The 14686-nt window shown below is 32.6% G+C and overlaps 2 protein-coding genes across 4 annotated transcripts in view; one reads left to right on the top strand and one right to left on the bottom strand.

The window, feature by feature from the left end:
• Positions 1 to 14686, bottom strand: part of LOC123275313 (LIM/homeobox protein Lhx9-like) — a 209919-nt gene that overhangs the window by 172488 nt on the left and 22745 nt on the right. For both annotated transcript variants that reach the window (XM_044743347.1, XM_044743348.1), the window contains exon 2: positions 4526 to 4570. The gene's annotated coding sequence lies outside the window, so the exon portion shown is untranslated. The remainder of the gene's footprint in view (positions 1 to 4525; positions 4571 to 14686) is intronic.
• Positions 7348 to 10247, top strand: LOC123275314. 2 transcript variants are annotated; one of them, XR_006511662.1, is made up of 9 exons: positions 7348 to 7745; positions 7812 to 8299; positions 8413 to 8566; positions 8634 to 8697; positions 8763 to 8844; positions 8910 to 9268; positions 9355 to 9636; positions 9696 to 9885; positions 9966 to 10247. XR_006511662.1 is itself a non-coding variant. In XM_044743351.1 (8 exons), exons 2-6 carry the CDS (start codon positions 7974 to 7976, stop codon positions 8965 to 8967), a joined length of 684 nt encoding a protein of 227 aa, XP_044599286.1. In that variant the 5' UTR covers positions 7348 to 7745; positions 7812 to 7973; the 3' UTR covers positions 8968 to 9268; positions 9355 to 9636; positions 9696 to 9898. The 2 variants fall into 2 exon arrangements, 1 of the variants encoding a protein (XP_044599286.1); XM_044743351.1 differs by lacking the exon at positions 9966 to 10247 and having other exon boundaries at positions 9696 to 9898.

Below are 14686 nucleotides of genomic sequence, written 5' to 3'. Positions count from 1 at the left end.
TCAATCACTAAACTCTTGTTTGAATTAATTACTGACTGAGTAAATAGAATAATTATTTCAGGAAATTTGAGGTCTCTGTTTTTTTGCCTGAAAGTATTGATGGTTAATAATGAACAACTTTAATTTGTATTGAATTCTTGAGAAGTTTTTCCGATTTAAATGATTATTGTAAATTATTTAATACTTATAAGATAATTATTTATTTATTTATTTATGCGGTCGCATGCACTGCATACCAAAAGCCAATAAAGTATTAGAACAATATCGATTAAATATTACCTACATCAAACTCACGAAGTTTATCGGTTAATATTTTATTTGATATAAATTTATAGATAAATAATTATCCTCCCCACGAGTAGAGTTCGAATAAATTAAGATTTTTTATCATTAACCAATAACTCACGGATATATTATAACCGAGGAATGACGTTGCACGATTGCATGATATTATATTATAGTATAAGAGAAAAGATATCGTCCCATATCTCACGAGCGATCAAATCAAAACCTAATTTGATTCCGAAGAAAGCACGCGCGACCTCCCGCATGTGAATCAAATATCGTCTTCACGATCACGGACAATTTAAGTGCAGGCGATTTGTTATTTTAATGGATCCACCATCACCGTTTCATGAATCTTTAATTCATTAAGGCTACAATGCCTTTCATTTAATAATGTACATTTAATCTAATATAATAAAAAATTTTCAACACTTGTAATCTCAGTGCGACTGTTGTAATATTACTTAAACTATAACTCAAAGCAAAATTTAAAAAAATCTAGCATAATGCTGCGTATGGAACAAAAAATAATTAAATAAAAAGCATTTGGTAGGTAAATGTTGCATCTTTTACAACATAAACGTGGATCTTTTTGAAGTCTATAACGAGATACTATACGGAATTTCCTTTCATTTTTTCTACTCATTACTTGCTTTTGTCTCGCAATGCTTTTACAACATTGCAGAAATCTCGTTTGTTTTAATTGCGATTACATTTTACTTGTATCTACACATTCATTATTTTACCAAGAATACTTTCAATAAACCCGACTAGTTTTTAAATAAATAAATTATTTATTTCTGTTAGAAAAACCACAACCACTGCCTTCTTTAACGAAAAAATTAATAAAAAAAACTTTAATCATGTAATGAAAATTCTACTTAGACTTATTTATTCTAAAAACACGTAAAGAAAAAGTCAATTTTTTACTATTGTTATAATAAAGTTATTTTTTACTCTTATATTAAAAACAAACATCATCAGAAAAAAATGTTTGAACAGTCTTGTGTTTTTCATGGGATATGATAAAAAGTCTTACTCAACTCGGTCTATTTAAATGGTTCATAAACTCCTGCCGATTGTTGGCATAAAACCGTAACGCAAAGAAGATTGTCACCGTGTGTTGTATACGTGTAACGTAATAATGTCTTGGATAAGGGTCAGATATGAGACGAAAGGATATACGAGTCTAGTTGGTGGTGTTGCCAAACGTGTTTCAGATATAATGCAATGTATACGAATGAACTGATCGTAAAATTCACGATTCGAGTTTCCCTCTATAACAGTATAAGTACATATACAGTACACCAGAGTGCAGATAGATAACGCAGTCATGATATTTACTATGTACATTTTTTACCAGCACATTAATGTCCTCAGTGTCAAGTGCAAGTCGTATCTTCCGATAGTACGAAGATTAGAATAAAAAAAACTTTACGCAGCTAGCTCCCTTTTATACCATTTAATGTGACTTTAAAAGTTTTTTACAATGTTAAAATAATAACAATAATAAACCGTAATACCCACTGATGGGTACGTCCTTCATTAGTTTCCGTACGAGTTTAATTTTAGAAGCTTATTAAATATTTTATTCATCTATTAATCCATTTATGACTCACAGCGCGCAGAATATTAGCATTGGACATTGGGGAATTTTTGCATGCCTCTAACGCGAATGTAAAACAGCGTTCTCATATTTTGAATTATTGAATTGGAAACTCGAATGCTGTGCTGACAAAATAAATTATTAAACAGACCAGTTATTTTAGAGAGGGTTGATAAATCTTTGATCAAATGTATAAAGTAAATAAAATAATAATTCAATGATGAAGAGGTAAGTGCACAGACACGAGGTATGAGGCATGAAGCATGAGGATAGGATCGATGACGTAGAATGAAACATATCAGGTTATTACCTTAACTTGCCGATCAAAGCGAGCTCTTCGATCAATCGGAAACCAAGAGCTCAAGGCCGCAAAACTCGTTTACTAATTATTAATAAACTAATTACGGCTCCTGGTATAGACACGCCCATTCTGCGTAAATCAAATCGCGGCGCACGACGAGCAACCACTATTATATATACACTATACCACTGTGGGTTACCTTCACTTCCATTTCATCTTGTTCTTTATCTTTATTATTTCAAGGCTAATATTCGATACGTCAAGTTAACATCCACGCGTCCGTACAAATATCTGTATCTATGTCTGAGGATATTATTTAGGGTGGCTCATTTGTAAAAGATATTTCTTTTAACCCCGATAAGGAATCGTTAAAAAAAAATATTGTTCACAAATGAAACACTTTAATGGTTACGCATATAAATTTATTAATAGAATAGTTATGCAATATATAGTGAAGAAAATAAGGGCGCAGGTCACATGGCTTCACATGATATTAGTTAATATACGGGGTTAAAAGGAATAGAAGGAAGTATGTATTTTATGTAAACTATAATATCTTCCACCTTTTCTTTCAACAGCGCCCAGGCGTCTTTGGTGGGTGCTCCCTTATATTCACCCGAGGAAACTTTTCTCAACCGTATACATACGGAACTTTTTTCTCGTACACTAATATCCAACATAATATTGAATCTTATATTATATGAATTTTGTGGCTGCTCCTCTAGTCCGTTAGTATGGAGAAAAAATTTAATTTTCAACGATTTTAAATTGAACGCTGCTGAGTCAAGTGCAATATATGCTCACGTATTAAATTAAATTGATATATAATAAAAAGTAATAAGTGCATCAATCGACACCGCGGATACTATTATGAAAGTTAATCCGTTAAATATTTTTCGCGTTCTTACTTTTTCTTAAGAATAAGAATTGGAATCGTCTTTGAATGCTGAAGAAAGTATTATTCTCGCAGCATCTATTGTGACGAAAACTCTACTCGGGTGATATTAAAACGATAAGATTGTAATATTATATTTTTCAATAGAAAATATCATTACACTGGTGTAAGTGAACTGTACAGGGTGACCTATTAAACGCGAATCGATTTCGCGCGGATGAATCATCAGTGAGAGTTTTAGGAGATCGGCTATTGTGTGCCATGAATAACCGGTGATAGATATTATATATGGATAATATAATATCAGAGGAGGACGAAATAAATGTAATATAAGTGTAATAGGTCACTTTTGAAGGCTTTAAAATGAGTGGAGCAATGAGAAAAAGTTTGTAAGATAGATGAGTAGGTAAAAAGCTAGTGGAAGTAAAGAGAAGGAGGAGAAGATGTATTTATATTGAGAAGACCGTAAATGGGGGCGAGGATATTGGCTTGTAATACCGAGGGATCTTGGCGAATATTAAATATATTATTACATTTATTCTCATTTCCCTTTAGCTTCAGTATCTTGCGATTCATTTCACACGCAAGTATAAGAATGAAACGACTTTTTAGCACGAACAAATTTTAATAATACCGTTGCAAATCTTTTAGATTTTTAGGAGCTGAATATTGATAGCTTTAAATAAGATCATCTAATAAATTTAAAATAAAATCATGTAATAATTCTGTGAATAATTCTAAAAACAATCTTAAATTATGCTAATAGAAAAATAAACTTTTTTATCAATGTACCAAAAATGATAAAAATTGAATTCAATAAACCAACACAATCAATAAATATAAAAAGTTTAAGAAATTATTGGTACAAGTGTAATTAATCTTGATTATTAGGAGGAAACAGCATAGATACAAGGCATATAAACCGAAAGTGTTTACAGACTAAACTGGAGTTTAGGTCACCTCGTGGGACTGAACTGACAAATGTGTACGATGCAAACACATGACCATGGGTATTAAATGTAATTATCTACCCCTTGTAACGACCCTTGCAAGCCCTTTCCTCTCATCCCTTTATTCAGGGAGTTGAGTACCTACTGGCGACCTATCGATAGAAACGATCGATATATGTTCGTTGACTATCCACACAAAGGTCTATGTATATAGCGAAGGTATATTCCACTTTCCATTAGCATTCTACTGGACCACTACCACCAGACCACCCTCTTACGGTAGCCTTCCTACTTCCCAACCCTTTTACATCCGATACAACAACATAAACTTGCTTTTCCTATTTTATCTTTTCTATTATATGTACCTGTGCTACCTAGAAGTCGGATACATCCATTTCAGAGAAACAGATACATCGATTGTTGTCTAATTGTTTCGGTTGTAAAACTACTTCACAAACAAATACCACTGAATAAATATATACACTCACTCTAATGACGACTTGATTTCCTCCGATGTTGAAGTCCAAGATGTTCTAAAACAAAAAAAAATTGTCTTTTGTAATACATCCATTGATTTATTTAATTGAATAATGCTTTATTTAAATATGTATTAGAATATTTAATATGTATAGAATGTATATTTTATGCTTTTGCATGTTTTACATCATCAATTAAGGTCAAATGTAAATCATACTTAGGATACTAATCCGTTGATTATCTATTTTTATCAATGAATTATCCATGCAAAACATCCCCATTGTTTATTTGATTTGTTGGCCTCTAACTGAACTGAAAGATAATAATAATAATGGATGGAGTTTACACTGTTCAGTGGGACTTGTATTTTGAAATTAATGCGTACGAATAGATGAAATCAAATAGTTTGTTGTTTTGTAACTATATATAATAGAAGTGACCATTACATTGTTGATGTTTCGAATTATAGATTCTCTGAATTTTCAAATTTCCCCTATAATTTCCTCACAAACAGTTACATACGATCCACCTCAACGGATGTAATCGCATTGGCTTACAGGATATCAAGCGAAAATTAATTCCGTAAACAACATTATCATCATTATGATTATTGTTATTTTATTATTGTTGTTGTTATGTTATCATTTACCATAATATGAAAATCAAAAAATAATTCAACGGGATAATGGATAGTTTGAGTTTGAAGGTAAAGCTGACGGGTTTGAAACAATAATAAATAGCAGGAAGAAAGGTTTAAAGTTGTATAAACGAATGTGACAAACATAAATAGCAATAGATAATTTAAATTCGGTATTAGATTTGTATCGGTGTCAAATACTGACAAACCGCAAAAAGCTATTTATTTGGTTTGGTTTTAAAAATGATTTCCCTTAACGTAAAACGCGGAAGCGTAGTCGATGGATCGCATCGCCCGTTGGACTATACTATTATATGTCAAAACAGAAATGGCGTAAATTCAATATCCCGATTCGGAAGTCCACGGTTCGGTTCTCACGAGCTCCACTAAATACAAAACAGCTATTACTGTTGAACAGATATGCGTAACGGCAAAAATCTAATTATCCAAATGACAATACAATTTAAAAATACACAAACCACAAATTAACACAATGGCTAAGAGAGAAAATGTTTATATTAGTTTCTTTTACACTCGGTCATATCTTTTGATTCCAAGCGCAATGTAGGTTATGTGGAAAAGGAAATGTAGCATTAATTTCACAGTGTTTATCTCTTTAGGATTGTATCAGTTTAGAGCCAGCTCGAAATAGTTTGCAGACAGACGGAGACGCATTACGATATTGGGTAGGCAGAGGCATTTATAGCGTGAGGAAGCTGCCGCTAAATAGAGTTAGGGGATGTGGTATATAATGGAAGCATTCATAAGGGTTGCCAGGTCCTTATCTTTGAGATAAGACCGAAGCCGCCTCAACCGGTCTAATCGCGTAGAGGCCAAAGTTCAATGGCTAAACCGAGTGACGTTTCTGCCCTGGACCCTTCCGCTTTTACATACGCTCTATCTCTATCTTGCACTTTGGCTTCTGGGCAAATGTCAAAAGCACCCTAATTACTTAAAAATCATCATAGAAATATCAAGCTATCTATAATGAAATAACAATGATAAGTGAAGGCAATAATATATTTAATAGAAGTCATTAATCCATTATAAAATGTATTAATTTTTGACTTCAGAACAAAGCCGATAATAAAAAACAATAATGACCTATCCTCATACATTTGTTATTTTACGACAATTATCAGTCATTAGATACGTGCCATAGTTGAGAAATTAATGACTACATGATAAAATTATCCAAGGTTAAAAAACAAATTTGATGAAAAACATTAGGATGACGGTTGACCCTAAAGGCCATCCCTGTAACTTCCCGCTCATTTTGTTCTTAAGCACTCAAAACTATACATTACGTTTTTGAGCTCTTCGAGCTCAAAACTCTTATAGCAGTTTATTAAAACACAATTTTTTGAATTTTCAAACGGTAATAACTTTTGAATGAATGAACCGATTTTCACGTGGTTAGCGGCATTCGACGCAGTTTTTGAAGCTCCATGAAAAATTTTCAAGTTTAAATCAATCGAGCCAGGAATTTTGAAGTAATTCTGAAAAAACACTTTTTTCGGTTTTCTTTCGACGTGGTTTTTTGATCTTAAGAGCTGATTAGATTTTGGAATTGATCGGTGAAGCCATTTAAAAGTAATTCCAAAAAAACCTCATTTCAAAAAATTTTTTTTTGTAGTATTTGTGAGATTTTTCAAAATCTCAAATAGTATTCAAAATCTAAGTTTGGTCAAGCCCTTTCAAATGGCACCAACCGCGACTAAATCGGTCAAGCCGTTCAAAAGTTATAAGAGGGTCACATACACACACACACACACACACACACACACACACACACACACACACACACACACACACACACACAGACATACGGACATACGGACATCATCGCGAAAACAATCAGGGAAGCTTCCTAGGACCTCAAAACGTCAAGATCTGATGAGAACTCGATTTTCGAAAAACGGAATAAAACCAATAACTTCCCGATTTTTGAAAATTTTCAATTTTCTTAGCGGGAAGTTAAAAAATGAATTAATAATATATAAACTAATTTTAACTGATACTTGGAAGCAATTACTACACGTAAGTTTCTAGCTATTTTTTAAAAGTTCATTTTTTCTTCAGTCTTTACGACCATAAATTTATACTTAGTTATTTATCTATAATTGAATAATAACACAAGAAATGACTAATGTAAATTCATTGATAACTTTTGCATTTTCTTTATGCGGAGTTTTTATATTTTTACTGCGTTATGTAAATTCTAATTCCGATTTACAACTTGATTTTGTTTTGCCAACTCATTACACAATTAAGTTAGAAATTAACATGACAGAAAATAATTTCAACTATAATGGTGAATCGTATGTCGATATCAAAATTAAAGAGCCTACAAGTTTTATTATACTACAAGCGGATCTTGAAATAATTGGAAATATAACAGTTAAAAGTGATAAAAAAATATACCAATCTCAAAGTCATTCGATACATAAAACAACAGATTTATTAACGATTCAATTCAATGAGACAATGCGTAAAGGATACTACCAAATGCATATAAAGTACAAGATCCAAATTTTCAAAAGCTCAGTTGGATTAACGAGACATTCATACATTGACGAATTCAATCAAAAACAGTAAGAAATACACAGTAATTAAATTTTATGTCATGCACTAAAACTATTTCAATTTATCTTATTCAGATGGTTAATAATGACGAATTTTGCCCTACTTTGGTGCCCATCGACTGTTCCCGTGTTGGGACGATCCAAAGATCAAAACAACTTTCCAAGTTTTAGTAAAACATAACAGTAAATATGTTGCATTGTCAAATACCAAATTTGAGAAGTTAGTCCGGAAAAATAATGACACAGATCAAATATGGACTCAATTCAAAAAAAACACCCATGATGTCGACGTACAAGCTATCTTTTGTTTTGGGAAAGTTCAAAACTACACAGGTTAATAATTCTCTCAGAATGTGGAGCACAAAAACTGCCATTGATTATGAAGAAAATTTTATGAGAATTGGACAAAAAACATGGAACATTCTTGAAGATATTACTGGTATCTCAAGTAACGAGCAATTTTTGGAAAAATTAGATTTTGTCATAATACCACGTTCATCAGATTTATCTCGATACATGAACGGAATTTATCCGAGCTATAACTGGGAACTTTGTATTGTCAAGTTAGTAACAAGCCAACTGTTTTAAAACATTATTACGTACAAAAAAATTTCAATTCACGACTAAAGCCAATTACTAATTAAAATTATAATTAATAATGCCATCAAATTTTCAGTGAAGGAGATTTAAAAGAAAAAACCTACACTGAGGCCTTACCAAACCTGCTGACTTATCAATGGTTCATAAATTCAATTGCTCCAGATAATTTTCATTTTCAATCATTTGAGCATGGTTTGAGTGTGTACATACCTACGTTTATTGCTGATAAGGTAATAAAATCATTTATTTCTTCAAAAACCTCACGGTTAAATGAAAACATTCAACTGTAATTTGCAGATCGATGAATCAAGCGATTGGATGGATCAATTTTCGTTTTATTGCCGAGAGAAATTAGACAAATGTACAAAAACTCAAGCTTTTATATTTTTTCTAACAAGCATTAAATAAAAAACAATTTTGTTGCAGATGCCTCAATGATTCGTATGATCGCAACTCTTTTTGGTAAAGAAAGATTTCGGAACGCTATTAAAAGTTATCTACTTAATAAGTACGTAATTTGCTTAAAATAAAGCTTTTAAAAAATTCTTATAATGTTTTTTTTTCTATACCAAGTAATTTTGGAGAATTGACTTCAACGACTCTTATTGATGAGTTTATTAACGCATCCTAAAATATGTCTGTGGATTTTTATAAAATACTGTATAGCTGGAAAAATACACTGGGTAATCCAATAGTTACAATTACTAGAAATTATCAAATCAATACAGCTACTATCACCTAATCTCGTTTCGGAGGGTATTCCTATCGACAAAGGAAAGAAAAATATTGGGTTCCAATTCACTGTACAAATGAAGATAATTTGGACTTTGACAATACTTCTGTCACTAATTGAGTGAATCCTGAAATAAATTCACTTGAAATTCCAGCATCTGACTATAATAAATGGCTTATATGTAACAAAAAACAGCTAGGTAGTATCAAATTTTGATGCCCGTAATTGAATTACATTTTCTTGACAGGAATCTTAAGTTTTAGTTTCTAAAATTTTTTTTTTTAGGTTTCTATCGTGTTAATTATGATGATAACAATTGGCGGCTGATAATAAAATACATTAACTCAGATAATTACGATAGAATCCATCATATAAATCGTGCTTAATTAATCGACAATACTTTCCTTCTCGCAGAGTTTGGAAACGTTGATTATAAAATAAATTTTTAATCTATTGAAATATCTTAAGTACGAAACTCATTACATTCCATGGAACTCATTTTGGAAGCAACTCTCACGATTACATAAATCAGCTCTACCAAGTTCAAAATTTTATAATATGTTCAAGGTATACAGAAATAAACTAATTTATCAAGTCAGTATTATTTTTCATTTTTTTTTTGCTAGGCTTTTGTGATAATGAGAACTAAAAATTTTGAAGAACGTATTTTTATGGATGATGAGTCAAATGACGATCGATTTTTGAAAAGTTTGCGAAAAAATTTCATACACTGGACCTGTCAATTCGGTTCGAATTTATGTAAAAACTATACATTTTCAAAACTTACCAAATGGCTGGAAGACCCAAAAAAAATTCGTAAATTTATTTATTTTACAACTGTAACTATTTTAATATGATATGAGGATTAATCGACATTACATTTTTTGAATAATCAGATTACCAAATAATTTCAAAAAAAAATTCTTTGTGGTGGAATACGTAAGGCTGATCAAAAGACATGGAATCAATTATGGGATAAATTTTATTACCATATATCAGATGAAGAGTCGTTAAACGCTCTGGGATGCTCCTTAGATGACAAAATTTTAAAAAATTTTATAGCAAAAGATTTAGAAGTATATATCCTTGGGCATTGTTTGACGTTATTAGAGGACAAAGTTATAGAGGTGTTGATGTTATTTTGGAGACTATGAACAGTAATCAAACAGAGTATAATGAAAAGTGAGTGAAAAAAGCTTACTTATCAAAATTTATTTCGATATTTATCAATCTCAAAGTACTATTTAATAAAAGCTAGAGTTGCAGGAGTAATTAAACGCATAATTATCGCCACCCAATATGGAAAAGTTAGTTTTACTTTAATTATTAACAGAAAAAGGGTTCATTTATATCATTATTTTTTTTCAGTTGAAAACTATACTAAATAATAACAGCAATATTATCAATAACACTGAAGCTACGGAAAATTTAAAAATTGCGGAAATCAGCCTACATAACGCGCAACGGCGATTTAATTCAATGAAGAACTTCTTTGAGGAAACAAATACTAGTGATCTTATTTATACGCCGACCTAAAATGGATTCAACAAAATTTTATAACGAGAAACTATTTGAATATTTATAAATCATTTATTCTTAAACTTTGATTTTAATTTTCACCTCAGAAAAATGTTTATCGAAAGACAAACCTCCTAAAATCAATTAAAAATATCAATAACTTTAATCTTAACGAAAATTTATCGTGGAAAGTTAAAAAAATGTAAAATCAGTGAAACTTGCTTAAGGCGGCGAGAAATCACGGGCGTTCCAAGGATTCACTTTAGTATGATAATTAATTCAATTTAGGGGGATGAATCTACCTCTAATGAACGCTTCACGACGATGGGGTTGAGAGGCTAAGGGAACCGTAAAAGCGACGGCGTTTATTCGAGACGATGCCAAAGGCAAAAGGATTAAGGAAAACGAGCGAGTATATATTCCGAAAGCTCAAAGCAGATGCTTATATGATCATCATTGGTAAACGATTATTTGACAATATTTTACTATCCCGAAGAGACTTCAATTAACCAACAAAAGCAAGACTAAAATCATTTAAAATAATTTTTAAATCATTTCAGAGTATAAAAGTAAAAAATTTTATTCATTTTTAAACAGATTAAACTTTTTAATCTTTGGTTCTTGGATCCATCGGAAATTTATGTAGTAATGTAGTAAATCTAAAATGGGATAGTAATTTGACGATCGGTAGTAATGCGGATGACAAGAGTGTTTACTCACAAGGGTAAACTAATAGTAGACTGGTCCATAAAATGGTCTAGTGGTGTGTATATAATAACAAAACGTGAAAGAGATTCGAGTGCGAATGGGATGGTCGAGAAGGTGGAAAAGCACCACCAGAGAAAAGAGACAAGGGGTAGTATGTATACTACTGTACGGTATACCAGTAAAATCCACAAATCACCGTATAAACCAGAACAATGACGGCGCGAGTGTGGGACAGCCGAGAGATCGGGTTCAGAAGAGGCCAAGCGGGGACCAGGGGTGCCTGGGATCTGAGGGTGGCAAACTAGGTGCCAGTACGAATTCAAGGGCTCGCAGTACTGGTATACATACACGAAAACGCGGACTGGCCGACGATAAATTTGTCGACGGAGTCAATAACAGAGGCTGTTTCTGTGATTTAATGATGCCTGCTCGACGAGGCCACGGTACTACACAACCTCTCTGTTTGCGTGTTTTCACTTTCCCCTTTCCTTCTATTCTCTCTTCCACACTAACCCCCTTTCCCTTATACCTACATTCTATATAATATCCCGAAACCTACTGCGGAATAGGAAGAAACTCCATTTGTCATTTGCCTGCGTATTGTCACTTGAGATATTGTACGAGCAACTATTCATCAACTTGGATTATAATTAATAAGTAATTATTTACCATTAACTCTGTCTCTTGTTTCTTCTTATTTGATACATATCCAAATCCATTTCGTTATATCAAAATTATCGTGCTATCTATTTTCATGGCACATGTATCAAACCATTTAGGAATAGTACGTCTTTAACAGAATTAATCCACGATATACCATTGATGACATTACAGATTACAGATAAATAAATAATTGAAATAGCTCGACGACAGAGTGAATAAATTTAGGCAGTAAAGAAGGGATTAGAGAGCGCGATGAAATAATTATCGGAAATTGTCTTGATGGACTGGTGGGAGCATAAACGGTGAGACAAAGACCGAGAGTGAAATAGTGATTCGATGGGTAACCAAGTGAACGTGGAATACACACCCGTTTGTTATACGAAACGACGTTTATCGGTATTAACGTCAACCAGGCGGAGGCTTGAAACGCGTTTTATCGTGAATGTGCTAAAAGCAAAATCTCCTCGATACACCTCGAAACCTTTTAACGTCTCCCACTAGTATGACTACAACACACTGCACAGTACCAAGTGAGTCGAGGGATACGGTTTGGGCGCTTCTGTTATTTTTTTGCCTATTTTTTTAATTTTTGACGCTACTTTTTCTCTCAAGCCATCGTAATTGTAACGAGCTAAAAATTGCAATGCGAATTAGTGACAATCCTTTACATTTTTGAGCATATTGCTTTGAATTTTCTATTCATAAATAAGACTAGTGTTAACATTTGTAATTACTTTCGTCATTTTTATCATCTGAGAATATTGATGAAAAGCTTTTATTCATACAAATGTCGAGTGATGAATATAAAAATGTTTTTTTTTTTTTTCACTTTCCGAAATTTTCCTCACTCTCGTTCAATAAGAGTTTATTTGTATGTGCATATATATTTATAACTAGCATTACGTAAATAACGAGCGATCGCTATTAAAACGAGAACGAAATGGACGTGAGGCGCACCATCGTGCCGGCACTTAGGCCCGGCTTTTAATCTTCGAGCCACAAGAAGAACTCTAATTAGAGCCGGCGCCGAGTCTAGCTCAATCTCGCACGAATGCAAACGCGAATATTCCCCAATAATAATGATGATATTCATAAAAAGTATAAAATGAAACTCTAACCAAAATATATATATACAGCATGAATACAAAACTGTAAATATCTCTTACTTAGCATCAGTATTTGCAATAATTAAGGATATATTTATATTTAATTAAAATAAGTGTTTTTTCAACATTTAAATATCCTACGCTAGCCAAAATCAAGTAACATCTCGGATAATTAAAATCTTGATTAATGCACGTGTCCATCACACGCTGGCTCTAATGAACTTTCACGTCGGCACTTGTAAAGTGCAGAGCCAGAGTTGGATGCTACGAAACTCCAGCACCAACTTTGTACCACGATTGTAACCTCACAAACGTGATCCTAATCGTCCTGAATATACAACACGATCGTGAGAGAAATATACCAGTTGCCATTCTAAACTTGTTAACGATTTCTAAATCACCATTTTTTAAATACTCTTTACTTATTTATTTCGGATAATGAATGGTGTTGAAGTTTTTATTATTTTTTGATAAATACTCGGTGATTTGTCTGATTAAATAAATGTTTTTAACATCAACAAAGTTTTTTTATTTTAAAGCAATAAGTTGTTTTTTCAAATATTATTGTATCAAAAAATGATAAATATACTTTTAAGAAGTAATGTCGATATGGTAATAAACAATTGATAATTTCTCTAAATTATTACACTAAGGACGAAATTATTTTGACTCCAGTATAAATTACTTGAAGTTTGAACAATTTCTTAACTTAAGAGTTTTTCTACTTGATTCAAGTTAATTTTGTCATTAATATATCTATAGTCAAGCTTTCAAATTATAACCTTTGATATATCGATGACTCAACGTACGATAATTCAGGACGATAATTAAACAGCAGTAACTCAAGAGTCATGAGTTATATTTTTCCCCAATTAGTGTAATCAGGAGTAACGATGATTAATTGAAGATAAAGTAACATCTCAAATCACTTCTCGGAAAAGCCAATAAACTGATGTTCAAATTAAAAAAAAAAAAAAATAATAACCGTTAATTTACATCATCGACAGTACAGTAAATTATTGATGGACTCGATATGATATATCCCGAGGAAACTGGATAGCGATCAAAGTGTTGACACCAGCCAACAGCGCATGTGTGTGTGTCAGCTCCCGAGATGATGATCAAAAGTGGAAAGTGATAAATGTTTAAATTCAAATGCATCGAGGCATACCTTTGCCTCATTAATCGCTATCGAAAAATCAATCACGACACTCTTAGCTGTAGTATCAAGTGAAGGGCTTCCTTATACATCGGCGAAGTGTGCTGGCGAAGAAGCAGAAGCGTATCATGGAACGAATGCATCGTGACTTAAAATGCCCGTCGAATAAGTGGCTTTAATACTCGTACAGTCCATCAACCGATGTGTGACGATGACATCAGTGAAAACACCATACGTTAAAACTTTCCACCTAAACAGACACGCGTTGTCTTTATCTTGCTGCTCGTCGATTACCAGCGCGGCGGGTGAGGACACAAAGACGACTCGCGACTCAACTCGTACATAGTTACCCAAAGAGAAATAACAAACGATAATAAGACGAGAGTTAGACTGACAATTAAAAAGCTTAAGTCTTGCGAGAGCTAGTTTAACGAGCCGATAAAAGATGTCTTCAAGTTGTGAT

The sequence above is a fragment of the Cotesia glomerata genome, linkage group LG1, assembly GCF_020080835.1.
Source record: "Cotesia glomerata isolate CgM1 linkage group LG1, MPM_Cglom_v2.3, whole genome shotgun sequence".
Classification (NCBI taxonomy): Eukaryota; Metazoa; Arthropoda; class Insecta; order Hymenoptera; family Braconidae; genus Cotesia; species Cotesia glomerata.
The sequence above is the reverse complement of the archived record's forward strand: the minus strand, read 5'-3'. Positions and strand labels throughout refer to the sequence as shown.